The 26736-nt window shown below is 42.4% G+C and overlaps 1 protein-coding gene across 2 annotated transcripts; it reads right to left on the minus strand.

Annotated features, from left to right (window-relative positions):
- Positions 1–1183: 1183 nt before the first annotated feature.
- ostn (osteocrin) lies at positions 1184–24926 on the minus strand. Of its 2 annotated transcripts, none has more exons than XM_049577653.1 (5): positions 24918–24926; positions 8817–8903; positions 7556–7803; positions 3290–3435; positions 1184–3206 (listed from the first exon to the last, which is right to left on the minus strand). In XM_049577653.1, the coding sequence occupies exons 2-4, from the start codon at positions 8901–8903 to the stop codon at positions 3348–3350; spliced, it is 423 nt and encodes a 140-aa protein (XP_049433610.1). In that variant the 5' UTR covers positions 24918–24926; the 3' UTR covers positions 1184–3206; positions 3290–3347. The 2 variants fall into 2 exon arrangements, with proteins under 2 accessions (XP_049433610.1, XP_049433609.1); XM_049577652.1 differs by lacking the exon at positions 24918–24926 and adding an exon at positions 10815–10858.
- Between the last annotated feature and the right edge of the window lie 1810 nt (positions 24927–26736).

Raw genomic sequence — 26736 nt, forward strand, 5'->3', positions numbered from 1 at the left:
AATATAATAATATATGTTATCCTTTTCCTGCATGATTGTTTTTGTGTTTGCGCCATACTCAACATTTTTATGCCTTTGCACCAGCGTAGCCGTAGCTGGAGGCAATATGTTTTCAGGTCGGCCGCTCGTCTGTCCCATTCTCGTGAACGCAGTATCTCAAGAGGACCTTGAAGGAATTTCTTCAAATTTGGCACAAACCTCCATGTTGATTCAAGCATGAACAAATGAAATTTTGGTGGTCAAAGGTCACTAAGACCCTGCGTCCATTGCATTCTTGTGAATGCTGTATCTAACACCTAAAGATAATTTTCGAATTTGGCACAAACGTTCACTTGGACTCACAAATGACCTTGTCTGTCGCATTCTTGTGAACACGGTATCTCAGGAAAACCTTGATTGAATTTCTTCAAATTTGGCACAAACATCAACTTTGACTCAAGAATGAATGAATTGGACTTTGGTGGTCAAAGGTCAAGGTTAATGTGACCTTGTGTACGTTTGATTCTGTGAACACAGTATCTCAAGAAAACCTTGAAGGAATTTCTTCAAATTTTGCACGCTTTGATTCAAGGATGAACAAATTAGATTTTGATGGTGGAAGGTCACTCCAACCTTGCAGCCGTTTTATTTTATAATTGGGGTATTTTAAGAACATCTTAAGGGAATTTTCAAATTTGGCACAAATGTTCACCTGGACTCACAAACAAACTGATTGGAATTTGTTGGTTGAAGGTCAAATTTCATTAACTTTTCCATTATTCCTCTTCACAGTAAAAATGGTTGCTGTCTGAACCTCCCCTCCCCCTCTTGTCAATCCCAGAATGCAACCAGACATGTTTTGAAGGTCAGCGTCTTTATGGCGGTAAAAGTAAAATTAATGTACTTTTGATGTAAAAACCATGATGTAGTATTTTTGATATAAACATTGGGACAAAACCTTATTTTTTAGGTTTTTGATTTTTACTCTTCAGTAATGCTGAAAATATATTTTAAAAGATCAAAGAATTTACTGTGAAACGAACTCTAATTATTCTGCTAAAATACACATCACCAGATAGATTCTGTTTCGTCCTGGGGGCAAGTAATTTTTCTGTCTCGTTTGACCTTCAGAATAAAAGAGACACCTCGAGCAGCGTGATCATTAACTCTTTATTAAGCATAATTAAACTTAAAGGCAGTAAGAAGCATTTTAAAAACAGGATCAGTGGAACAGGACTGAACGTAGACTGAAACAAAGTCACATCAGACTGTTTTTTTTTTTTTTTTTTTCTTTTTTTAAACCTCCCGCTGACGAGGAAACCGTCTCCACTGCACCGGCGTGTCGTCCAGGAACATTCAGTGTCGCACAGTAATGTGCTGAAGCAGCACTCGTATGAACCTGAACCAGCTGACTGTGAAGGCGACACAGCTGTGATGATGTGTTTGAGGTTTTAAAGGAATATTCCAGATAATATGACGTGTTGTAGTCCATTAAATTGGAACTACATGAACTGTCCATCTGACCCGGTTTGTTTTGGAAGGAATCGTTCTACATGTTTGGCTTTTTCTTTCTTTCTTACAGTGACATGTTCAGATAGATAGCAGTCTCATGTCTGTTTAAAACCCTTTTCACACAGAGGTGGCGCTATAGAGCCGCTACTAAGTCCCCTCTTTATGTTGTGTTCACACAAAATGCAATGCGAATTTTCACGAGAGTATTTTGTGCATTGACTCACGTCATACGCGCATGTAATCTCTGGATCGATGAATGAACTTCCCCCAGTATGTCCTCGGCGTCATTCATCCCCAGAGGATCTCAATGCTGATTGGCTATAGCGGCTACCTGTTGTCGCGCCTACGTATTCTCAAAGTTCGCCTGATATTTAAGAAAAATGGTAGAAGAAGACACGAAAACCAAATTGGTCAGAGGAAGAAAACATCTAGATAAATTCAATAAAAGAACAAAATGAAAAATAAATTTGATCCAAAAATAACACGAATGTGGGAAGAAACTGCGACGTTTGGACGGGAACTTCAGCACGATGTTCAGCAGACAGGTGAGGGCGTCTGACACCCGGCGAATGACGCGGCACACCGTTGACTTGTGAACATGAATTTCTTAACTACAAGACTAAGATAAGGAGAAAAACTTAAGGATGTTTTGTGCAACAGATTTTATTTAAAGGAAACCTTAATCGACAATCTTAACTTCAGGTGCTCTGTGCAACCGGCCACTAATTTTTAACCTGCGAAAAACTGAACTGACACAACAGAAAGCATCGGCCATCAGTGACTGTCATTTTAACTGCTGGTGGCCGATGGTGATTAAAAAGGTGAATGTCGGATGATACCGATGATCAGCCGATAAATCGGTGCATCTCTACCCTAAATTTTTTCTCACTGGCTTCATGGTCGTCACTTATTTGCAGTGGAGGTCGGTCCAGTTCTCGTGATGTCCCGGCGCAGTGGAGACGTCTCTCAGCGTGTCGTCCTGCTGTAAACAGACCTGCTGCACTACGAGGCAGAGACTCGAGTCAAGTGGTGTCGGATGTTTGAGGCGACAGACGCCTCCAGTCAGAGTCACAGGAGGCAGGGAGGGGCAGTGATGGTGCATTCAGGTGACACTCAAAAAACTGCGAGAATGTTTCATCATAACTGTGAAAGTCAGTTTTTTTTAAAAAATATCTGTACCAGTTTGACAAATACATGTACTTAGTTACTTTTCACCACTGCCTAACACAAACTGCTGTAGACGAACTCTGAAGAAAAACAGTCTGAAATGGATTAAAATTAGGAGCTATCTTGAAACCACAGTTGATTATTCAGGACAGAAATTAATGGAGGATGAAATTTTAAATTAATAATAAAAGTTAATCTTCTGCCACAATGTTTTGGTGTGGCAGTTTTCATTGAGACGTTTAGGTTCAGGCGGTGATTTTATGGAATTATAAAATCTAAAGACGGATATTGAATGTTTTTTAAATGTGACAATTATCAGTTTGAGGTTTTCCTAAGACGTAAACATGAAATCTGATCAGTAATTATTTGGTCCTGACATTCTCAGACACGTGCGATAAATTTACCAAGCAGCACCTGAAGGCACCGTCACTAAACATTCATCACTGTGGGGGTCGGGCGTGTCCAGGTGAAGTGAAGGTAGATGATTGACAGGTGGAAGGCGTGGCGGTTGGTGATTGGCTGTGTTTCATGCATCTGTGGTGACTCCTCTGCAGAGAGAGAACAGCGTCAGAAGAGTTTACAGAATCATTTCAGTGTTTTGGGGGAATGTGAGTCGACTGCAGTGCCGCACCTGTCCAGAGGAGGGCGCTGTAGAGAGGGGCCAGACTGTCAGAGGGAGGGGGCGTGGCCTATCCTCGGCTGTTTGGTAGACGACTCATTCCAATCCTGTCGACGGGAGGTGGGTTGACTCGTCGCCGTGGCAACTCAACTACCTTGCTGCAAAAACAAAAAGGAAAACAAAAGTGAACAAACGAGTTGGAGCACATCTTTTCTTTTTACTCGTTTTCTCAAACTGACTTTTTATGAAAATGATAATAATATTAAATCACCTCTATTTATAAAGTGCTATTCAGTTTTTTCGATGTGCTATACTATGACTTTTTCCTTTTTTCGACATGCTATACTATGACTTTTTCCTTTTTTCGACGTGCTATACTATGACTTTTTCCTTTTTTCGACGTGCTATACTATGACTTTTTTTACTTTTTTCGACGTGCTATACTATGACTTTTTTACTTTTTTCAATGTGCTATACTATGACTTTTTTACTTTTTTCGACGTGCTATACTATGACTTTTTTACTTTTTTCAATGTGCTATACTATGACTTTTTTTACTTTTTTCGACGTGCTATACTATGACTTTTTTTTACTTTTCTCGACGTGCTATACTATGACTTTTTTTTACTTTTTTCGACGTGCTATACTATGACTTTTTTTTACTTTTTTCGACGTGCTATACTATGACTTTTTTTTTACTTTTTTCGACGTGCTATACTATTAATTTTTTTATTTTTTCTTTGTGGTATAGTATGACTTTTTTTACTTTTTTCGACGTGCTATACTATGACTTTTTTTTTCCTTTTTTCGACGTGCTATACTATGACTTTTTTACTTTTTTCAATGTGCTATACTATGACTTTTTTACTTTTTTCGATGTGCTATACTATGACTTTTTTTCCTTTTTTCGACGTGCTATACTATGACTTTTTTACTTTTTTCAATGTGCTATACTATGACTTTTTTTACTTTTTCAACGTCATACTATGACTTTTTTACTTTTTTCGACATGCCATACTATGACTTTTTTACTTTTTTCGACATGCCATACTATGACTTTTTTTACTTTTTTCGACGTGCTATACTATGACTTTTTTTTACTTTTTTCAACGTGCTATACTATGACTTTTTTTACTTTTTTCAACGTGCTATACTATGACTTTTTTTACTTTTTTCGTCATGCCATACTATGACTTTTTTACTTTTTTCGACATGCTATACTATGACTTTTTTTTACTTTTTTCGACGTGCTATACTATGACTTTTTTTTACTTTTTTCGACGTGCTATACTATGACTTTTTTCGTCATGCTATACTATGACTTTTTTTTCGACATGCTATACTATGACTTTTTTTTACTTTTTTCGACGTGCTATACTATGACTTTTTTTACTTTTTTCGTCATGCCATACTATGACTTTTTTACTTTTTTCGACATGCCATACTATGACTTTTTTCGACATGCCATGCTATGACTTTTTTCGACATGCTATACTATGACTTTTTTCGACATGCCATGCTATGACTTTTTTCGACATGCTATACTATGACTTTTTTCGACATGCCATGCTATGACTTTTTTCGACATGCCATGCTATGACTTTTTTCGACATGCTATACTATGACTTTTTTACTTTTTTCGACATGCCATACTATGACTTTTTTCGACATGCCATACTATGACTTTTTTCGACATGCCATGCTATGACTTTTTTCGACGTGCTATACTATGACTTTTTTACTTTTTTCAATGTGCTATACTATGACTTTTTTTACTTTTTTCGACGTGCTATACTATGACTTTTTTACTTTTTTCAATGTGCTATACTATGACTTTTTTTTACTTTTTTCGATGTGCTATACTATGACTTTTTTTACTTTTTTCAACGTGCTATACTATGACTTTTTTACTTTTTTCAATGTGCTATACTATGACTTTTTTTACTTTTTTCGACGTGCTATACTATGACTTATTTTTCCTTTTTTCGACGTGCTATACTATGACTTTTTTTTACTTTTTTCAACGTGCTATACTATGACTTTTTTTACTTTTTTCAACGTGCTATACTATGACTTTTTTACTTTTTTCAATGTGCTATACTATGACTTTTTTTTACTTTTTTCAATGTGTTATACTATGACTTTTTTTACTTTTTTCGACGTGCTATACTATGACTTTTTTACTTTTTTCAATGTGCTATACTATGACTTTTTTACTTTTTTCAATGTGCTATACTATGACTTTTTTTTACTTTTTTCAATGTGCTATACTATGACTTTTTTACTTTTTTCAACGTGCTATACTATGACTTTTTTACTTTTTTCAATGTGCTATACTATGACTTTTTTACTTTTTTCGATGTGCTATACTATGACTTTTTTTACTTTTTTCAACGTGCTATACTATGACTTTTTTACTTTTTTCAATGTGCTATACTATGACTTTTTTTACTTTTTTCGACGTGCTATACTATGACTTTTTTTTACTTTTTTCGACGTGCTATACTATGACTTTTTTTTACTTTTCTCGACGTGCTATACTATGACTTTTTTCGACATGCTATACTATGACTTTTTTTACTTTTTTCGACGTGCTATACTATGACTTTTTTTTACTTTTTTCGACGTGCTATACTATGACTTTTTTTTACTTTTTTCATCGTGCTATACTATGACTTTTTTTTACTTTTTTCGTCATGCTATACTATGACTTTTTTACTTTTTTCGACATGCCATACTATGACTTTTTTCGACATGCCATGCTATGACTTTTTTCGACATGCTATACTATGACTTTTTTCGTCATGCTATACTATGACTTTTTTTCGACATGCCATACTATGACTTTTTTCGTCATGCTATACTATGACTTTTTTCGACATGCTATACTATGACTTTTTTCGTCATGCTATACTATGACTTTTTTTACTTTTTTCAATGTGTTATACTATGACTTTTTACTTTTTATGACGTGCTATACTATGATGACTTTTGACTTTTTCAATGTGCTATACTATGACTTTTTTTACTTTTTCAATGTGCTATACTATGACTTTTTACTTTTTCGACGCTATACTATGACTTTTTTACTTTTTTCAATGTGCTATACTATGACTTTTGACATGCTATGCTATGACTTTTTCGATGTGCTATACTATGACTTTTTACTTTTTCAACGTGCTATACTATGACTTTTTACTTTTTCAATGTGCTATACTATGACTTTTTACTTGCTATACTATGCTATACTGCTATGACTATTTTTCCTTTTCGACGCTATACTATGACTTTTTACTTTTTCAACGCTATACTATGACTTTTTACTTTTTCAACGCTATACTATGACTTTTTTTTACTTTTTTCAATGTGCTATACTATGACTTTTTTACTTTTTTCGACGTGCTATACTATGACTTTTTTACTTTTTTCAATGTGCTATACTATGACTTTTTTACTTTTTTCGATGTGCTATACTATGACTTTTTACTTAATTTCAAACGACATGCTATACTATGACGTTTTTACTTGATTTCGGACGACATGCTATACTATGACTTTTTTACTTTTTTCGACATGCCATACTATGACTTTTTTCGACATGCCATGCTATGACTTTTTTCGACATGCTATACTATGACTTTTTTCGACATGCTATACTATGACTTTTTTCGTCATGCTATACTATGACTTTTTTCGACATGCTATACTATGACTTTTTTCGACATGCTATACTATGACTTTTTTCGACATGCTATACTATGACTTTTTTTCGACATGCCATACTATGACTTTTTTCGTCATGCTATACTATGACTTTTTCCGAAAGTCATAGGACATGGAAAGGGTCTTTAAAAAAGGCATTTAAGGGTAATATATCTCTCTTCAGGATTCCTGCAGTATATCCTGTAATCACATAACCAAAAATCTGTCAACAAGTGGTTAATGTGTGGCTTCTGGGGCTTCAGATGCCGTTTGTTTTCTTACAACCAGTAGGACCCTTTCATATGTTTTCCACTGCAGAAACTTATGGTAATAACAAGTTTCCTCTCTCGCTGATTCTGGTTTTGTTCCCATCTTTTTCCCTGTATCTTTGGGGACAACTTTGTGAAACTAATTTTGGACTGCAGGAGCTAGATATAACGCATTGACAATCAAGTGGAATACGGTGGAAGCACAAGAGGAACTTTGCACCAAAGACTCATACATTTTTAAAGTTCAGGTTCTGGGTTTTTGAGTTCCTGCATTAGTGAATTTAAAAGACACAACCTGTCGTCCTACCTCTGCTTGTTCGTTCCCTGTTTGATCTCCATGGAGCTGACAGACAGGCGGTCCAGCGGGGCATTGTTACCGGGGAAACTCCGCTTCCTCTTTGGCTCCATGACATCATTCTCCATCCTCACCAGGTCGTCCAATCGGAGCAGCTTGGCTGTCAGCTCCTCCCCTGCCTTCACCCCTCCAGGACGAGGCCGAAGATGTGCTGGAGGCCGAAGAGGTGCCGGAGCCCTCAAGGTGCGCTGGTCTACACCCTGGAACACAAGGACGGGATGGGATCAGGATATGAACTAAAATGTCAATTATCTATTCTCTTTGGTAATTTAAGTATATTTTCATGCTAATACGTTTGTACTTTTACTCTCAATGCCGGACCTTTTCTTGTAACAGTGTAGTTTTACCTTGTGGTGTTGCTACTTCTTCTTAAGTCAAAGGTCGAAGCACTTCCTCCACCACTGTGTGAAACTATCACGACTGATCCTCCATATTTTATTTTCCATAAGGGAGTCTCCGTATAGAAAATATTGACCTCAGCAGAGGACGGCCACCCTGCTCCGTGTCTCCACCTCGCCTGGTGTTTTCATACGTCAGGACTCCACGTTGCGAATCACCTCTTACATCACGACCCTGACAGTGAGCAGTTTCTGACTTCCTGTCCGCCCGCTGCCTCTGATGAGTCACACGATCACATATCATCCAGACTAAACAGAAAACACCTTCAGGCTCGTCTCCCTGCAGCCCGTCAGACGTGTTACATCATCTGATATCGGCACAGGGGCCCTCTGAGGGAGGGGCCGTTTGTTTTGGCCCTTGGGATGATTTGATAGGACACAATCTGATCTGCTGCTGCCACGCCTGAACCAGAATCTGATCCAGGAGCGACTCTGCTGTGTCAGTACGAGACTACTGCAGACAGCTTGGTCTGATTCTCATGTGGTGGAAGAAGATCTCATAACTTCAGTAAATTGCATCATATTCTATAATTTCATCATGTGCTTATAGCGTGGCTGTCCTGTGAGAACCAAGTAACTCTAAAAAGTCAGAAAAGCCCCCTGTTGTCAGCTTTGTGATGACAACTTCTCCACATGATCCAAGAGGGTTTTCAAAGAGTTTATTCAGCTCAGGAGGTGAGAGGATTTTGTCAACACATAAAGGAACATTTCATCCTTCAGTGTATCAAAAACATTCAACATGAACACATCTGGAGATACAAGGTTTTCACTGGACAGGAAGTAACTAAAGCTGTGTTCTGTGTGTGTGTTCAGACCTGTTGGACTCTGAAGCCGTCGACGCTGCAGTGCAACAGCGTGATGAGCAGCAGGCAGGAAAACAGCAAACAGCCACAGAACTGCATCTGTAACGACAGGAATCACATCTCATCCTGTCATCACTCTTCATTCAGAAAACATGCAGACTTTCCCAGCTGCACCTGAATGCAACAGAAGCTTCATTAATAGGAGCGAGGTCAGAGGTCGCACCCCAGACTACACACTACCTGTATCCCCCCCCGAGACCCTGCGTCCTCATATGAGGACATCACTTGTAGGGATTGTTGCAGGTTATATTTCATTCTGCTGAACTTTGACCTGTTGTCCTCGTCCCTGGACACTTTTTGTGCCATCGAGTGGCAGCAAAAGCACAACACACTGATCCATGTAGAAACAGCATGGCGGCCATCTCAGCCGAGTCAGTCTGCAGCCCATCCCGACACAGAAGTGGACAAAACCTGATCAGATGTTATGGTTGAAACTTGATTATTTCTGATTAATAAAGTTTGAAATGTGACCAATTTCAGCAACAGTGACCAGCTGACACTGTGAATGAGGAAGTGCTCGTTTGAGGACACTGGGACTTTATATTTGTCTGCAGTTAAAGTTCAAAATTTAAAACCTTTATACCAAATAGTTCAATACATTCTGCTTCATAATCCCTTTGGTTAGTTTTTGTTTGTTTGTTTGTTTGTTTTGTTTTGCAGCTGTGGTTTCCTCTGTGCAATGCATTATGGGTACAATGACCCATAAACTGCAAAATACTTTTTTTAGTCTCAATATTTTCAGTTTACTTCAATTAGTCTCATTTCCAGTGTGAACACACAACAGACTGAAAACCTGCACACTGCTGCTGTTAGTGCACACACACACACACACACACACACACACACACACACACACACACACAGAGGAGAACACTTTTAGCTCAGCTGACGGGTGAACCGTATTGTCCAGCAACATCGGCTAATTTTAGCATTTTCCATCCCTGCAAATAAACACTTGTTGTCGACGTCACACACATTCTTGATGATGCACAAACAATTGTGCACGTGTACACAATCAAACACACACACACACGGTGAACCATTCACACCACTGCTGATGCTGACGTACTGCAGCTCTCATTCATGCACGTGTGAGGATATAACACACACACACACACACACACACACACACACTTTGCAAATTCTTCCATTCACAAAAATACCCCGTGTTTCCTCGCTGCAGCCCAGCAGCAGCCCCAACACCTTCATGTTCACAGGACAAACCGACGTCAGAATCTGCACCTGAACGCAACATTTTTACTTAAACTGTGTTAAAACCTGCTCATGTGGGGATTTTCAAAACTGTTTTTCTGTGCAAAAATCTTGCTGACATTCAGGGAAATTTAAACTTTGATGCATATTCAAGACTTTAATTTGTTACACTTAAAAAAGCATCATTAACATTAAAACTCTCTGACTCAGATAAGCAGCAACGACTGCACAGACGAAGCTGAAAATATGCCATGAATCAGAATTAAAGAGAAATAATGCAAAAGACAATTTAACATATAAAAGATTCTGTCCTTAAACAACCCAACCTGCACTCAAACAACCAAAGAGCTGTTTGAAACCATGCAGATAATTAATACATAACCTGAAACAATAACTTCAGTTAAAGAAAGTAAACATCAAAGATTCTAATTTACTGTCGTTAATCATAAAAATCAAGAAGCAGACAGCAGCTTAAAGTGACGCCACAGTCATAAATTATAATTTTAGTACCAGATTCATTAAAAAAAAGTTAAAAGAAAAAGACAATGTCAAACTGCAGCGAACGTCTCAGACACAGAATCTGAAGTTTGAACGATGAGAGATAAAAAGAATTAAAAATCACCTGCTGAAAAAAAAGAGGACATTTTCTTACAGTGTAACACCTGCAGGAGTCTGAACCTGTGCACATCTGCATCACACACACACACACACACACACACACACACACACACTCTGTACCTCGAGTCTCTCTCAGTGTGTCCGTCCCGCTGTGTCGTCTCTTCTCTGTGTTTCTGTGTCTTGTTGTGGCTTCACGTCAGGTTTTATAGCAGCTGCCCGGGAATCTCCTGTCCAATCAGCTGCCTCCGCTCCTGTGACATCACTTCCTGTGCTTCCCTACTTTTTTCCACATGAATGTTTTGTGGCATTTCATCATCAGGACCATTACCTGTTAATGAAACCTCCTGGGAGCAATCACACCTCCTCCTCCTCCTCCTCCTCCTCCTCCTCAACCATTCTGTCCTTCCTTACCTCCTCTCTCCTCTCAGTCTTTAAAGTTAAAACATTTACACTTTATGTCTTCCACACACAGTTCAGTCCTGGACGGTCAAACTGTGACGGTTGTGTTATAAATCAGCTGAGGTGCAGTTCATGTCTCAGGTCCTTTAAAATCAGATGTTCGTGGTGTTGAGCTGACTGACTGGACGTTTCCTCAGCTGGAAAAACAACCGAGCCAATCAGAGCTTTGTAGGCGGGGTTAAGGACATCGTCTTCCTGTGCCAGAGACAGAAAAATGTCCCCAAGGCTGTGTTTAAAATCTCATCCTCACGTACTACTCAGAATAAGTATAACAGCAGTCGAGTACGTGCTGTGTTCCAGCTGCAGAGTGTGAAGGTTCTGAGTGTGTGAGAAATGTCTTGTGTCATCCTGAGACCCTGCGTCCAAAACTGGACAAGGTCCAAAACCTGGTCACATGTTATGGTTGAAACTTGTTTATTTATGTTTAATAAAGTTTGTAGTTTGGTACGGCAACAGGAACGAGATAAGACGCTGTTAATTAGGAAGTACGGATGCTGGGACTTTATTATCGTCTCGTATGAGGTTTGAGAAGTTCATTTTCAGGTCAGTACTTGTATTTCAGGTCTCGACTAGAACGTGTTCAAAAAACATTTTATTTTCCTAATACAGTCTGTGCTGCAACACCTGTAGTTCCAGTCTGCTCTCATTGCTCAGTGTTTCTGGACCTTCCATACCTCGTTGTCTCTGCTCCGTCGTTGCAACTGTTTAATGACTGTTACAGAGAATAGCTGCACTCTGTGCCGTGAAAAACCTTCAATAAAAGCTTCTAAACACAACCAGACATCAAGATTACAGGTTTCCCTGATGTTAGCATGGAGCTACATGTAGCAGTGTACTTGCAGCCAGGGAACGACTGTGATGGGAAATACCTGCACTTTCTACTGTAAACAAAACTCGACCAGACATGTTCTAGCAGGAATATGATCGGAACATCAGCAACCAAGATGGCGTTAGCATGTAGCTACATGTAGCAGTGTACTTGCAGCTGGTGAATGATTGTAACGGAGAATAGCTGTGAAAAATCACTGGTAAAAGCTTCTTAACACAACCAGACACTCTCAAGTAGGAAATATGATCTGAAATCAACATCAGCAACCAAGATGACGTTTACCTGACATTAGCATGTAGCTACATGTAGCAGTGTACATGCAACCAGGAAATGATTGTAACGAAGAATAGCTGCACTTTGTACTGTGGAAAATCACCAATAAAAGCCTCTAAACACAACCAGACATGTTCCAGCAGGAAATATGATCCAAATTCAACATCAGCAACCAAGATGACATTTCCCTGACGTTAGCATGTGGCTACATGTAGCAGTGTATGTAATGTAAACACATGTAGTAGCATGCCTGAAGCAGATGAGCATACAAAGAAATCTGTCACCAGCTGATGAGTATTCAGAATGGTCTGAAGCCGGATGGTTTTACTCACAGGGTAGCGTTATAGAAATATATGACAGAGCATAAGGAAAAGCATGAAAGGCGCCCTTCACAAACTTTGGTTACGGCTAAACAACCTTCCCAAACTAAAAGCAGTGAACATGAACTCCACGTTGGACCGAAGAAAGAAGAGAAACGAACATTTAAAAGTTGTGCGGCTGAATTTATTTTCACAGCTGCTGTTCATGTGATGTGTCGAAACAAAAATGGCGTCTGAGCAGAGGGTGCAAAATTCAGACGCTAAACCAAAACCAGCAGGTGAGTCTGAAAGTTACTGATCTCTGCTGATACACAGACTGAATTAGAAGCACTGACGTATCCGATCGTCTCCACACTGACCTTAGTTACACACCAGCACTCCTCACTTTGTACCAAAGACTAAATGTTAGACACAATAAAGCTCGCATGAATTCTGACGTGTGTCTGAGTTGCTGATGGAGCCTCAGTTTGTCTCCTGCATGACTTTATTTTTTTTTCTCTTTGTGTTGCTGTTGCTAAGGGCGACGGGGCCCTCTCCCACATGGTCGGCGTTCCCCTCAGGGGACCAGACGACCTTCAGTTCCATCGCTCCATTCATGCTTCGCTCCATTCATTCAGGACGGAGGATTGGGTCATTGAGAAAACACACCTGGGTTAATAACAGTAATGACACCGCGGCTAACAGGCTAATAATGACGGAAACACCGCCCCCTCCCCCTCTGTCCGCTCACCCTTTAATTAGTGACGACCTTCTCAGCTCCAGGTGATGTCATGTTACCCCCCAACCTCACCTCACCTCCCCCTCCCCCCACCCTCACTGTTGCCATGTGAGCAGAGAACATGGTTTAAATACTCAATGATAAAGATGGACGGATGGTGTCGTGTCACGTCTCTGAACATGACGCAGTGTGAAACGCTTCATAAACATAAAACAGTCATGTCTTAATACAACGAAAAGCTCTACAATCTGCTAACGTGGTGAGTGAGGAGCTTTGTCTTGTTTTATCATCGTAAAGTGAAATAAAAAAGATGAATTGATGGAATTTTAACAACAAAAGAGTTACAACCAGAGAAATGTATTACAACTTCAGTCAACAAGAAAAAAATAAACAGAGCGAAATAAAAAGTGAATTAATCACTGTTTTAACTGAAGAAATGAAAATAAACTGTGCACAGAATGGAGGCACGGTGGTGCAGTGGTTAGCACTGTTGCCTCACAGCAAGAGGGTTCCTGGCTCAAGCCCCAGTACTATATAGGGTATAATAATTCCTACTAGACATTCAGACAGCACTACAAAATGGCAAACTCTATATGGTGGACCATGTAGTGAGTGATTTTGGACACAGCCTGTGTAATAAACTACTGCTTTTTGTGGCACTATCTCTGCAGGAAACAGCTATTTCTCAGTAAAAAAAATAATCTTTATTGAAGGTACTGATCTGATAACTTCCTCAGAAAGAACCAGTTTGTTGTTTGTTGGTGTTTCTGCAGCTTGCCAGGCATGACACACCATCAGCTCATATACTACATCACTTTAGAAACACTGATGTGATCATATGAAACATGCAAATGTAAAATATGCAGAAACTCAAAGTGCCGACATTTCCAGTTTGGCTCAGCGGAGTCATTTGAATTAAAGTCGTCACACAATAAAACCCTGTCATCTTGTATCAGCTCCGCAGCTGAACACTGTTAGCGTCTCTGTTAGCCGTTAGCCAAATGTCTCCGAGGTTTGACTTGGCTGCTGAGGCTGGACGGGAATCAGAAGTTAATGTTAAAGTTCAAACTAACATAACCTGCTATTAAGGTGAGAAATAAATACAGCTACAGGTGACGCAAGACTTCTGCTTTAAGAGTCTTTTTTTCTGGCCTTTAAATTTGGACCAGTGTCCTCACTGTGGCCGCAGGGACAACACCGTCACTCATAGTAACAGCCATGGAGAGACTTATGGAGCCAACATGGCTGACAAATGCTCTGGCAAAAAGCACAGTCACAACCGCGGTTCAATCCCTCGAATGGCCTCGAGAGAAGAAGATCATTTACATCTGTAGAAGGTTTCTAACACCTGAAAGTAAAGATTTATCCAGAGAGGTTTACTGCTTTTGAGGTTTCCTCTTGAGATTCATGCAGAGGACGAAACCTGAAGTTCTGCTGGCTCAAACTATCTGTATCAGCCAGTTTACCACAGATTACCTTCACTAAAAAGAACTCTATAAAACAAGCAGGAGGCTCCTGATTCACGGTGAGGAAGAGCACTCCAGGTACCGGTGGCTCCAGTCACTCTCACTTCACCCCTCTACAGAAACGCTTCTCTCAGCCAACGCTTCCAACGAAGGAGACGCCAGCTCTGAGGGAGGAAAAGAAAGTGTTGCTCATCAGTTTCCCTGCAGGATCTGACCCATGAACCCTCTGGTCCTGGTCCCGTCAGGCCTCCGTCCTGCTGACTCTGCATCCATGATGTAAAGATCACACCTGATGACTCTCAGAGGTCAGATGACTCACATCTCGTGAGTAAAGCTTCTCTCGGCCAAATCAAGCCTGCAGGATTCCCCCTGGATGTTTCCCACCATCCTCCGTCTCTCGCCTCCAGGTTTCCTCGAACTCTCTGTTTACTCTGAGATTTAATTCTCTGTGCTTCGGATCTGAGCGGCCGACACGACGCCTCGCAGAACTGTTTTGCTTTAAGCACAGCAGGAAGAAGTTTTCAGTGAAAGAAACGGTAACAACCTGTTGTAAACTACCTGCTCAGCACCAAACAGATCTTCTCAGTGATCTTCATATGTCCTCACCATGTTTCCTTTCCTAAACCAAACCTCTCCAAGTTAACATCAAGTAGACCTCTGTAACATCATCCATGGGACACTAACCTATAGGACATTATACCAACTGTTGCGTGTGCATTTCTGTATTGTGTTTATGCATTACATGAAGACAGGCTGCTGTTGTATGAGTGACAACATGATGACATCCAAGAAAATGTATCGACCACCTGAGCAAAACTCATTATTTCACTGGTTGGCCTGTTTTAATGTGCACACAAACAAAACAAAAACTCGAACTTCCAAACAAACTTTGCGACAGGAAGCTCTGATCTGAAAATTAAAGTGAACTAAAACTCACACTCGGAGTGTGAAGCGGTCGGGATGAGAGTCAGCACCTCCAAATCTGAGGCCGTGGTTCTCTGCTGGAAACTGGTGGATTGCCCTCTCTGGGTTGGGGGAAAGTTGCTGCCTCTAGTGAGGGAGTTCAAGTATCTCGGGGTCTTGATGGATGGATCGGTGGTTTGGTGCAGCATCTGCAGTGATGCAGGTGCTGTGCTGGACCATCTTGGTGAAGAGGGAGCTGAGCTGGAAGCCTTCGATTTCATGGTCCATCTACGTCCTCAGCCTCACCTAGTAGCTCAGACATCCGGGGGGAGCTCGGAGTAGAGCCGCTGCTCCTTCGCGTTGAAAGGGGTCAATTGAGGTGGTTCAACATCTGATCAGGATCCTCCTGGGCGCCTCCTGTTAGAGGGGTTCTTGGCATGTCGCACTGGGACACCGGAGCAGACCCAGAACACACTGGAGGGATTAAATATCTCGTTTGGTCTGGGAACACCTCGGGGTCCTCCAGGAGGAGCTGGAAAGTGTTGCTGGGGAGAGGGACGTCTGGGGTGCTTTGCTTGGCCCGCTGCCCCTAAGACCCGGCCCCGGATAAGCGGATGAAAATGGATGGACGAAAACTACGACCTTGTTTTCTGTGAAGAAAACCAGACAATGACGAGCTAAAAATAGATCTTGATAATAAATATTTAGACAAAATCTATGTTTCACTTTTGTTGATGAGACGAGATGAAAATGTTAGCAGTGGACTATAAGACGTTGAAAGCCGAGAACAGTCGTGTTCGTAATGATCTTCAGATGCAGCATGAGCGACAGGCTGGTAAACTCCAGTAAATAGTCTGCACCAGGATGTTGTGAGCTGTAATTCAGCAGTAAATAATCAGCCGTGTGTGTCTGACTGTGGATGGTGGAGCTGCTGAATGGATTTGTGGAGTTTGTTAGTTGCAGCGGTGGCTGTTAGCAGCTAGCTGTTAGCTGTTAGCAGCTAGCTGTTAGCAGTTAGCAGTGTCACTGGATTAGTTTAAAGATAAAAAACAGATAGAAAACAGTAGGACTAAAAGTCAAAGCTCTTTAGGACGCTGACTCCTCACGCTCCCTCAGTCTGACTCTCTATGAACGTCTCTTTCGTGACCTGATGAGGTCAACAGACGGAAACAAACATAATGAAGTCTCTGCAGATGAGGGAGCGCTTGTTTTGTGCGTCTGTGGTAATGAAAGCTGCAGGACGCTGGACAGGCTGACGGAAAAGGACAGATTACAGTCAGTGGGGGTGATGGAGGTGATGGTGGTGTGGTTGGGGGTGGTGAAGGGGACGAGTGGGGGGGGTAATTCCCAGCTGAAGCTCCCTCATGCTTCCATTTAAATGTTTCAGTCATGACTTCCTGGTTGTGACCGCGAGTCGACCCGTCCCACACACCAACACGACCCACACCTGTGAAAGCCATTAGCTGCTGCCTGGAACTCTGCGCTCAACCTAAAGGGACAGTTCACACAAAACTGTGTTTCACCTGATGTACAATTCTTGTTACAACAAGCTTGTGTTCACCAAGATCTGCTGACATCACTAAAAGAAGAATCAATAGTTTATTCAGACGATCTAAATCAGAGGTGTCAAACCTGTTTTAGTTGATGGGCCACATACAGTCTGATTTGATCGCAGGTGAGCCGGACCAGTAAAACCACTGCAGTATATCCTATAGATAACAAACACCTCCAGATTTTTTCCCTTTTTTAGTTTAATGCTCATCCATTTACAAAACAGATGACAAACAGCCTGTGATGTCTCCAGAAGAAACTCACTCTCTTTACTGTACGTTCACACCAGAAGCTTCCCAAGAGCCAAAGTCTCTCGCTGACGCCCAAGAAACACGACTGTCAAAAATATTTGTGGCAGCTTTGGTTGCTCGAGTCGCTCATCACGTGAATCACTGAACGTTCGATCACGCTTGTCAGTTTAAAGGAGCCGCAAAGTGACTGGTTTGAAAGCAGCGTAGTTCCTGTTGTCCAGTCAACAAGCTCATGGCTACAGAAAGTTATGTTTGGTCAATGAAAACAGAAACCAAGCAAGTAAGACTTACATGCTACGTCGCAACATTAGCCAAAAATTCTCTCCTCTATTACGAACATTACACACTTTAAAACTCACCAGATCAACCAACTACCTCTGTGACACGGTCCCAAGCCTCATTCTTTTTATTTTGGTCTCTGTAACTGAACAGTGACACATTATAAAGGACTGAGTTGGCGTGAACACAAGTAATAAACTTCTCTATCCATTGTCGGAACAAGTGTGCTGTAGGAACCAAAGTTGCATGGCTTGTTCTCTGGGACCCACTTCATCGACGCACGTCAGCATTCTGATTGGTTGTCACCGAACCGCGTCAGAGCTCATTACAATAAAGTTAAATGAGTTTTAATTCCCCTCTGGAGCCGCTCTGATGGCCCAAGACACGCGGCTGACGACCAGGTCGCCCAAGTTGCCCAAGTTGCCCAAGTTGCTAGGTTCTCATTGAAAATAAATGAATGAATTCCGCCGCAGGCTAAGCAATCGCCTGCCTCACTAACCATTTACAAATCAAAAGTTTCAGCAGTGTCTTAACAATATGGTTCCACCTGTGCTGATTTAAGATAAGATTCTTTTGTACTAAAGATGCTGGTGGACAACATTTTGCACATTGCATTTTACACGCACTGCTTCTTCAGAAAACTGAATTCTAGTCAGCATGGAAAAACCTCAGAGGCAGCACTTTAGATAGATAGATAGATAGATAGATAGATAGATAGATAGATAGATAGATAGATACTTTATGGCCCCCGAAGGGAAATTTGTCTTGGACTCCATGAGCTGAGACAAGCTGCCGCCATAGTTAAGTTTACATGACGAAAGCTTCTCATGGTTTCACTGTCTCCTAAAACCTGACACCTCTCAGCCTTCACAGGTGCATCACTATGACGAGTACAAAGTCATCTAGTGGGCCTGATTGGACTCTGATTGGCCCCCAAGCCCTGTGTTTGACAAATCTGATCTAAATGACGGTTGAAACCATGAAAACCAGGTTTAAAGCTGCGGTGCAGAACTTTATCTCCCCCCTGTGGCAGTAAGAGTAATTACACACTGTTATTCTGTACGTTCCCATGCACAGATAGGTGAAGCTGCGGATACAGCTGGATGAGGACATTTGATTGGACTAATGAAGGTTAGCGTACGTTCAATCAGGAAGACTTTCTTTGTGCTATATCAATTCACAGTTCTCTCTCTCCACCGCCTCCTCCAATCAGCTGATCATGGGTGTTCAAACTTTGCCCTGATCTCCTTCAGCCATTCATGTTGCTGCTGCCAAACTTTAAATCTGTTCTCCTCTCAGCTGCCATGTTGCTCCCTCCTCCACCCTGTTCACCTCCAGTCACAGGTACTTCCCACTCTGCAGGACAATGAAGTTAATCTTGAATTTTGAATCCCCAGAGGATGAACCCTTTGGACTTTAATGACCTCATGATTTTTCCTCCAAACACAGAAACTATTTTTGCATTTTCATTGAAAGAAGAAAAGGCTGCCATGACACCAGCTCAGTCACTTTAGGTGACAACACTCAAATAAAGTCTGAAACTCTGGAGGGACCAGAGCTCGACCAAAAGACAAATCATCGCGGTTTTATTTCATCTTGTGGCTCTGATGGACACAGCGAGACTTCAGTGGCCTGATGGTGGCGCTACAGCATTTCCTCACTATCTGTGTTTTGCCAGAACTTAGATGAAAGATGCTCGTCACTGCTGCCGTCTCACATTTTACAGTTTGGAGAAATAATCAGATAATATTGTGTCGACATCAGACGGAGGAGAGGAGCGACGGAGGCCTACAGGAGAGTTTATTTCTGCTCCACCAGCTGCTTCACATCACACACATTATCCTCATTTTCCCCACAATTAGGCCCACTCTGTGTGTGTGTGTGTGTGTGTGTGTGTGTGTGTGTGTGTGTGTGTGTGTGTGTGCCAATGAGCCGTGTGATTGGTTCATTACTGAGAACAAACAAAAGGGGAGCAGGCAGCCTATCAGCACTGAGAAAACACACCTCTCTTCCTCTTTCCCAGCATCCCCCGGGAGCTGCAGTAAAAACTCGGTGATCAAACACTTCAGCTGGAGTTTGGCTTCCTCCGCCCGGCACTTCAGAGCATTCAGGAAGTTTCAACGCCGCAGGACCAGAGGCAGAAACCAATCAAAAGAACATGCTGGTGTTTTTGTCTGTGACACACTGATGCTTTACTGAGCGTGCTGTGTCTGTATGAACAAAGACACACTAGATAGAAATCTGAATTCAGCTTTGCAAATCATCACATAGGATGGAAGAACACCACGTTCAGAGTAATATCCCTGTGACTGTTCTCCCATCACACACCTGCAGTTCCAGCTGTAACCACAGAGAGGCAGCACAGTGCAGGAGAAGCAGGTCTGAGAGGCTTCAGTTCAAATGCATCAGTTTTACTTAGATTATAATGTTTAACTGCTTTAAAACAATAGTGAGATATTCTGTATGTAACTTAATAAAATCACACTATTCAAATAGTTTGGGGGGAAAAGCAAGACAAGCTTTATGAAGCACAGAGGACAAACGAGAGGGGAAGGAAACACCCAGGGTACCTTGGACGTCACATCTGGGCGTGCAAAGAGTGAAGGGAAAAAGAGTGACAAAGCTGGAGATCTCAAGGGCCGGGCGGGAGGAGGAAGGAGTCCAGTTTGGGGACCTCAGAATTACATCTCTGCTCTTTGCAGTTGATGTGGTTCATTACTCTGTGACCTCCAGCATGACCTGGGGCAGGTTGCAGAGTGTGAAGTGGTCAGGATGAGAGTCAGCACCTCCAAATCTGAGGCCATGGTTCCGTGCCAGAAACCGGTGGATTGCCCTCTCTGGGTTGGGAGAGAGTTGCTGCCTCTAGTTGAGTGATACAGGCGCTGTGCTGAACCACCGTCAGGAAGAGGGAGCTGAGCCAGAAGGCGAAGCTTTTGATTTCCTGGTCCATCTCCGTCCCAACCCTCACCTATGGTCATGAGCTCTGGGTAGTGACTGAAAGAATGAGGTCACAGATACAAGCGTCTGAAATGAGTTTCCTCTGTAGGGTGTCTGGGCTCAGCCTTAGAGATAGGGGGAGGAGTCAGACATCTGGAGGGAGCTCGGAGTAGAGCCGCTGCTCCTTCACGTTGAGGTGGTTCAACATCTGATCAGGATCCTCCTGGGCGCCTCCTGCTGGAGGTCCCGGGGCAGACCCAGAACACATGGGAGGGATTATAGATCTCATCTGGCCTGGGAACGCATTAACACAACATTTTGGACCATAGATGCTCCAGATTTAATAAATCAAAAATCCATAAAAGAGATGTTTTGCAGCTGACATCAGATTGTCGTCTCAAGGATGAAATCTGATTCTGCAAACTTTCATCTGTGAACGAAGCCTAAAGTCCTGCCTCTCTCAGAGGTCTCTGAACGGACAAACTGACTCGACTGACAGCAGTTACACTTTCCCCGTCTCTCACTGTGACACTGAACAAGTCTGTGCTGCAGCACTAATCTGTTTGATCAGGTGACACTTTAAGAACGCAGTTATCTTGGTGGTAATCTGACATTGGCATCAATCCCTCAAAGAAACATTCCTTTAAGTATTTCTGCTTGTCTGATAATCTGACGTTGACATGCAGTATCTGTTGCCTTTAAAGACCTGACAGTTTAAAAAGGTACACGCTGTGATGTCGCAGAGGTTAAAAGCAAACATAATGCTGTAATCAGCGGGCGGTTGGCGGCTCCTGGCAGGAGATGAAGGCGGCAGTACGACGTTAGCTGACAGCTGACAGCAGCCTCAACATGATTTCAGAGTGTTTGATGGATAGTGGCGTGCTGCAGGCCAAGTCCCGCCCCCTCTGAGCTTTACACATGATGGCAGCAAAAACTGAGGGTGCTGATGACGGCAGGCTGACGCCAGCCCACCCTGCTGGGATTAGAAAGATGACACTGCTGCAAATATTTAGACGATGAAACAATGTTTAAAAATGTGACAGTTCAGCCAGCGTGAAACAAGAGGAGCGTCTACACCTGCTACCTGCACAGGTACCTAAACATTCTGCATCACTGTCACTAAACTGTATCTGTGTTTAACAATCTGAAGAACTGACACCTTGAAGGAATCCTGAAAAAACCTGGAACCCACTCGTGGAGCCCAAAAGACCCTCCTGAGTAACAGCTCCACACCCCTCACCTGTTGCTCCACATCAAGTTCCCCTGAAGAACCATCCAAAGCTCCTCAGAACCACCTTTGTTATCCACAGGAACACTTTGGATCCACTACAGAATCTTGACAACAAGTCTTTCTGAAAATCTCTTCAAGAACCACTCGACCTCCTCACAGACTCCAGAAACCGTCCCTGCAATCCTCTGAGCAACCTGACAAACCAAATGTATGTTTCTACAGAACATGGACACATCATGTTTGCACATTAACATGTAGTGGATACTTTGAAACTTTACATTTCAGCAACGCTGTGGTTAACATGTGGTTAGGTTCAGGACACAAAAAATGCTTAGTTACTGTCTGGGCTGGAGATGCAGAGATGTCGCACTGAAGAACAACCTGTTTTTGTGGCACCACTTCAGTGGAGACACAGTGACAGACTGCTACAAACCCTCCACGTCTGAGGGATAAAAAACAGCCAGTTCTGTTATTTGTTGGTGTTGAACAACAGTCTGAAGCTTGGCAGGTGTCCTGTCTGTAACGTCGCCCCCCCAGTGCCCGATGACAAAGTCCGCTTATATACTATGTCACTTCAGAAACGCTTTGATACGTATGAAACATACAAATAGAAAATTGATGTTTTGCCAAAATGTGCAATGTCACAACACATCCTCACTGTGACCTCGTCACATGTCCACATCTGGTCATGGACTTTCCACGTCCACATATGATGTCCAAGGTACCCTGGGTGTGTTGGTTGTTGACGTTCTGGGACGCCGTGTCAACTTCAGCCTGTTACATGCATTGTCTGTTTTCAAAATACACTTCTGTTTTCACAGGAAATGTACAGTTTGCATACAGTCTCTTTCAGAATAAAAGCACTGCATCGGTACAACACTGCAAATTGACTTTTTTTTTACCTTCAACAACACATGTGGTTGGGTTTAGGTAAAAAGAACAGGGTTTGACTTTACAATCTTACAGGAAGTGAACACCGGTTTCCTGGTGAAAGTCCGTGGTTGTTGGACCCATCCACCACCCCTCCCACCTGCCCTTCTTGGACCTTTCGGGTGGCTTTAAACAATAACTGCGACCAGCTGCGTATTATGCCGATGTGAAAGGATGGCTGTTTTTTGTCAGTGTCTGACGCTGGAAGTCACCGACGTGAGACCAGATTGAATGACAACATTTTCTTCCAACGACTGGACTGTGGATCAAACTCCCCACTGATATCAGGACAGCAGGAACTCGACACATCCTCTGTCTCAGCCTAAAGGTGCAGACACACCAAACCGACATCAAAGAACTAGCGGCGATGAAAGCCGACTGTTGCGTCGTCTATGTCGCCTCACGTCGCCCTGTGTCAGTTGCATTTGAACACACTACACGGACTACATCCGACGGCCAAGTAGCACGTACGTTCTGCGCCTGCGTGAGAGAGAGCGGAGTGAGAGAGTGGTACATCCTGTCAGCCGAGGGGTCTCCTATCTGTGCAGCCGAGCACCGCAGCACCTCCACGGACTATTACATCCAGACGGTCCCAGTGTTTCCTCCGCAGGCTCCACTTCACTCAGCTGCCCGATAAACCCGCTGCTTCTTCCCACTTTAACCTGAATAACAAACCAGGGCTCGGTGCTCCGGTTGGATCCAAACGGAGAGCCGGGGCTAGCTCAGAGACTAGCGGAGGCTAACTGGCTGTGCTTCCCTCCGGTCATGCTGCGGCTAACGCTCCGCTAGCCGCTCCCAGCTAGCTCCGGTTTGTTATTCAGGTTAAAGTGTGAAGAAGCAGCGGGTCTGTGGGGCAGCTGAGTGAAGTGGAGCCTGAGGAGGAAGCACCGGTTAGCCCCGGTTTCACTACAGGCAGATTCACTCGCTACAGGGGCGAGGAACTAAAACCTGAACAGCCAATCAGAGTGATCTCTCTCACCGACAAGCTCCGCCGCCGATTCAACATGCTCAATCGGCCCAAAAGCCGCCGCCGCCGAAGTGCCGATGGTGCGGGACACACCGCAAAAACTAGGGCGACAGACGCTCACCGACGGCCCGCATTTAGTTGACGGCCGACCGTCGGCTTGGTGTGTCAGGGCCTTTAGAACTCAGGTTCAGGGACTGAACCTGGGCCCATTAGAAAATAAAAAATAAAACAAAGAAAAACTCAGCACATTTAATGAAACTGCACATTTAAATGCACTCATGAGCTTTAGAGAATAACTTTTATGTTCTGTAAATGATCTGAAACAACAGGCGGCCTGTGAGGAGGGAAATCAATCTAAAAACTGACCTGATTCAGAAAACCATGAACAGGAATAAAAAATAAAATCCTGAATTATAGTTATATTTATAGTTTAGATTGCAGAGAACTTAATACGATGTTCAGTGATGTCAAAGTTCAACATCAACAAGATTTATCTTTATTATACGGGAGCAGCTCTGGAGGCTGGTTGTGACCTGACGTCAGTTAGAGATGCAGGCAGCAGCTCACACACACACACACACACACACACACACACACACAGCTTGTTGTTGACAGCAGCGTCCGTCAGGGGAATCGAACGTGTGACAGGTCACAGTCCAGCAACTCGTCAAGGACACTTCAACAGGATGGATGGCCTCTACTGTCACTGTGTGTGTGTGTGTGTGTGTGTGTGTGTGTCCCAGTATCACACTGTGAATACCAAGTTCTGATGGAGCAGTTCATGTCTTGTGACGTCAGAGACATTAATGTGTCGTAACTAATGAGTTTAATGAACCATTAACATGTCACTGTCATATATGCTCATCACTGGTTTCCTTTTCCTGTTCTCTGTTAATGACTCATTTCTACAACAAACGTTTGCAAAGGAATTCAGTGAAAGCAAATACTTCATATTTTAAAAGTCACAAACAAAAGGAAAAAGAGGAAGAAAATAAAAGATGGATAAAAATAAGTCGGACGTCCTCAGTAACTTCATGTTCATCACAGAGCTGTAAATTAAGGACGTGACGTTGTTCGTTGGGCACAAATTTGTAGGACATCATATGAACCGTTCTATGAGGATACGTTGGTGACGCAGCCTTCAGTCTGTGCTGCTGTCATCACACAGCTTCACTAAGGTGACATCACAGCTCAACAAGTCTGTCTCACGCTTGTCCCCGACTGTTTCTCGTGATGAAGCATCTGTACATGCTGTATTTTTGCTTTAGGAGACGATGTGAGCAGCTCGTCCAGCTCAGAGACAGAAATCTGTTAAACCTGCAGAAATAAAAGCAAAAGACACTGAAGAGCTCAACAAAGTGTGTGTGTGTGTGTGTGTGTGTGTGTGTGTGTGTGTGTGTGTGTGTGTGTGTGTGTGTGTTATTGGCAGGTATCTGAGGACCTGATTGATGCCAGCAGCCCCCTGCGACAGGCAGCACTCTGATTGGTGGATCTCACTCTGGTCTGAGCGCGCTCACTGGGGACACTTTGGCCTGGTTCCATCGCTGCGGTGACAAGAGACACACACACACACACACACACACACACACACACACACAGAGTTTTACCGCTGTACTTGTGAGGACCGTCAAACTTTAACCCTCAAACAGCTCTGTGAGGACGTGAGGACCAAACACAACGACCTCGCTCTCTAAGAATGTCCTCACTCGTCAAACACCCCAACTTTCTAACCTCCTCACCTTCACTGCTGCACCCGCTTTCTATTTTCATTTGCTAATTATTCAGCTGCTGAGTCATTTCCTGTTTCATCTCCATATTTATTCTGTCGTACATTTTTGTCCAGATTGCTTTATTTTATTTTGTAAGTAGTAAATTCCCAGTGCATCAGTTCACTGTAAAATTCTGAGCACATGGTATCTACAGTTTCTCTTTTTAGTTTGAGACATTTTTTATTTTAGAAGTCTGCAGGATTATTCACTTCTCTACACTGTTATGTTTCAAATGCTCAAAAATACGTAGAAACACTGTTCGGTCTAAATTCTGACACAAAGACATGAAGTCATATGAAAATAACCCTTTAAATTATAACTAACACACCACCTCTATATTTGGGCTGAAACATTGTTCTGAAATGATGTATAAACATGAAATAAAAAAAATTTAAAATTGTTTTGATTTGCTTTTGTTTTTAAACTTCTAAACTTGCCCTGTGTCAGAAAACAGCCTCGTCCCCGACAAGAATTCATAACTTCAAAGAGTTTAAAATGTTAAAAGTAGGGATGGATGATGTCGTGTTTTTGGCATAAATCTTTCGATTTTGTTTTTTTCTGTGAAGGACGTCGTGAGGCAGCAGCCTGTGGATTTACTGAGGTCAGGACGATGCTGTGTTGTAAGTGACGATTCACTCCTCTGAGCCACCGTACATTTGTTCACAGACTGTGACAGAAACACATCTGTGGGCCTGATTGTTTCATTGTTCACAACTGAATCATGAGCACTTAGGACACGTTCTCTTTGGTTACTGGTTCTGTCATCATCACTTACAAGCATGCCACAGTTTTCTTTGCTGCTTCATTGCTCTGTTGGTAATTAAAGCTCTACAAGCCAATTGTCTGTCATCTGTTTCAATTTTTGTCATTCATACTCCTCATGCACACTTGTTTATCTTTCAAATGTGTTGTTTTCTTACTGTATCATTTACCTAATCAATCAATCAATTAATCAGTTTTATTTATGAAGCCCAATATCACAAATCACAATTTGCCTCACAGGGCTTTACAGCATACGACATCCCTCTGTCCTTATGACCCTCACAGCTGATCAGGAAAAACTCCCCAAAAACCCTTTAACGGGGAAAAAACGGTAGAAACCTCAGGAAGAGCAACTGAGGAGGGATCCCTCTTCCAGGACGGACAGACGTGCAATAGA

The sequence above is a fragment of the Epinephelus fuscoguttatus genome, linkage group LG5, assembly GCF_011397635.1.
Source record: "Epinephelus fuscoguttatus linkage group LG5, E.fuscoguttatus.final_Chr_v1".
NCBI lineage: Eukaryota > Metazoa > Chordata > Actinopteri > Perciformes > Serranidae > Epinephelus > Epinephelus fuscoguttatus.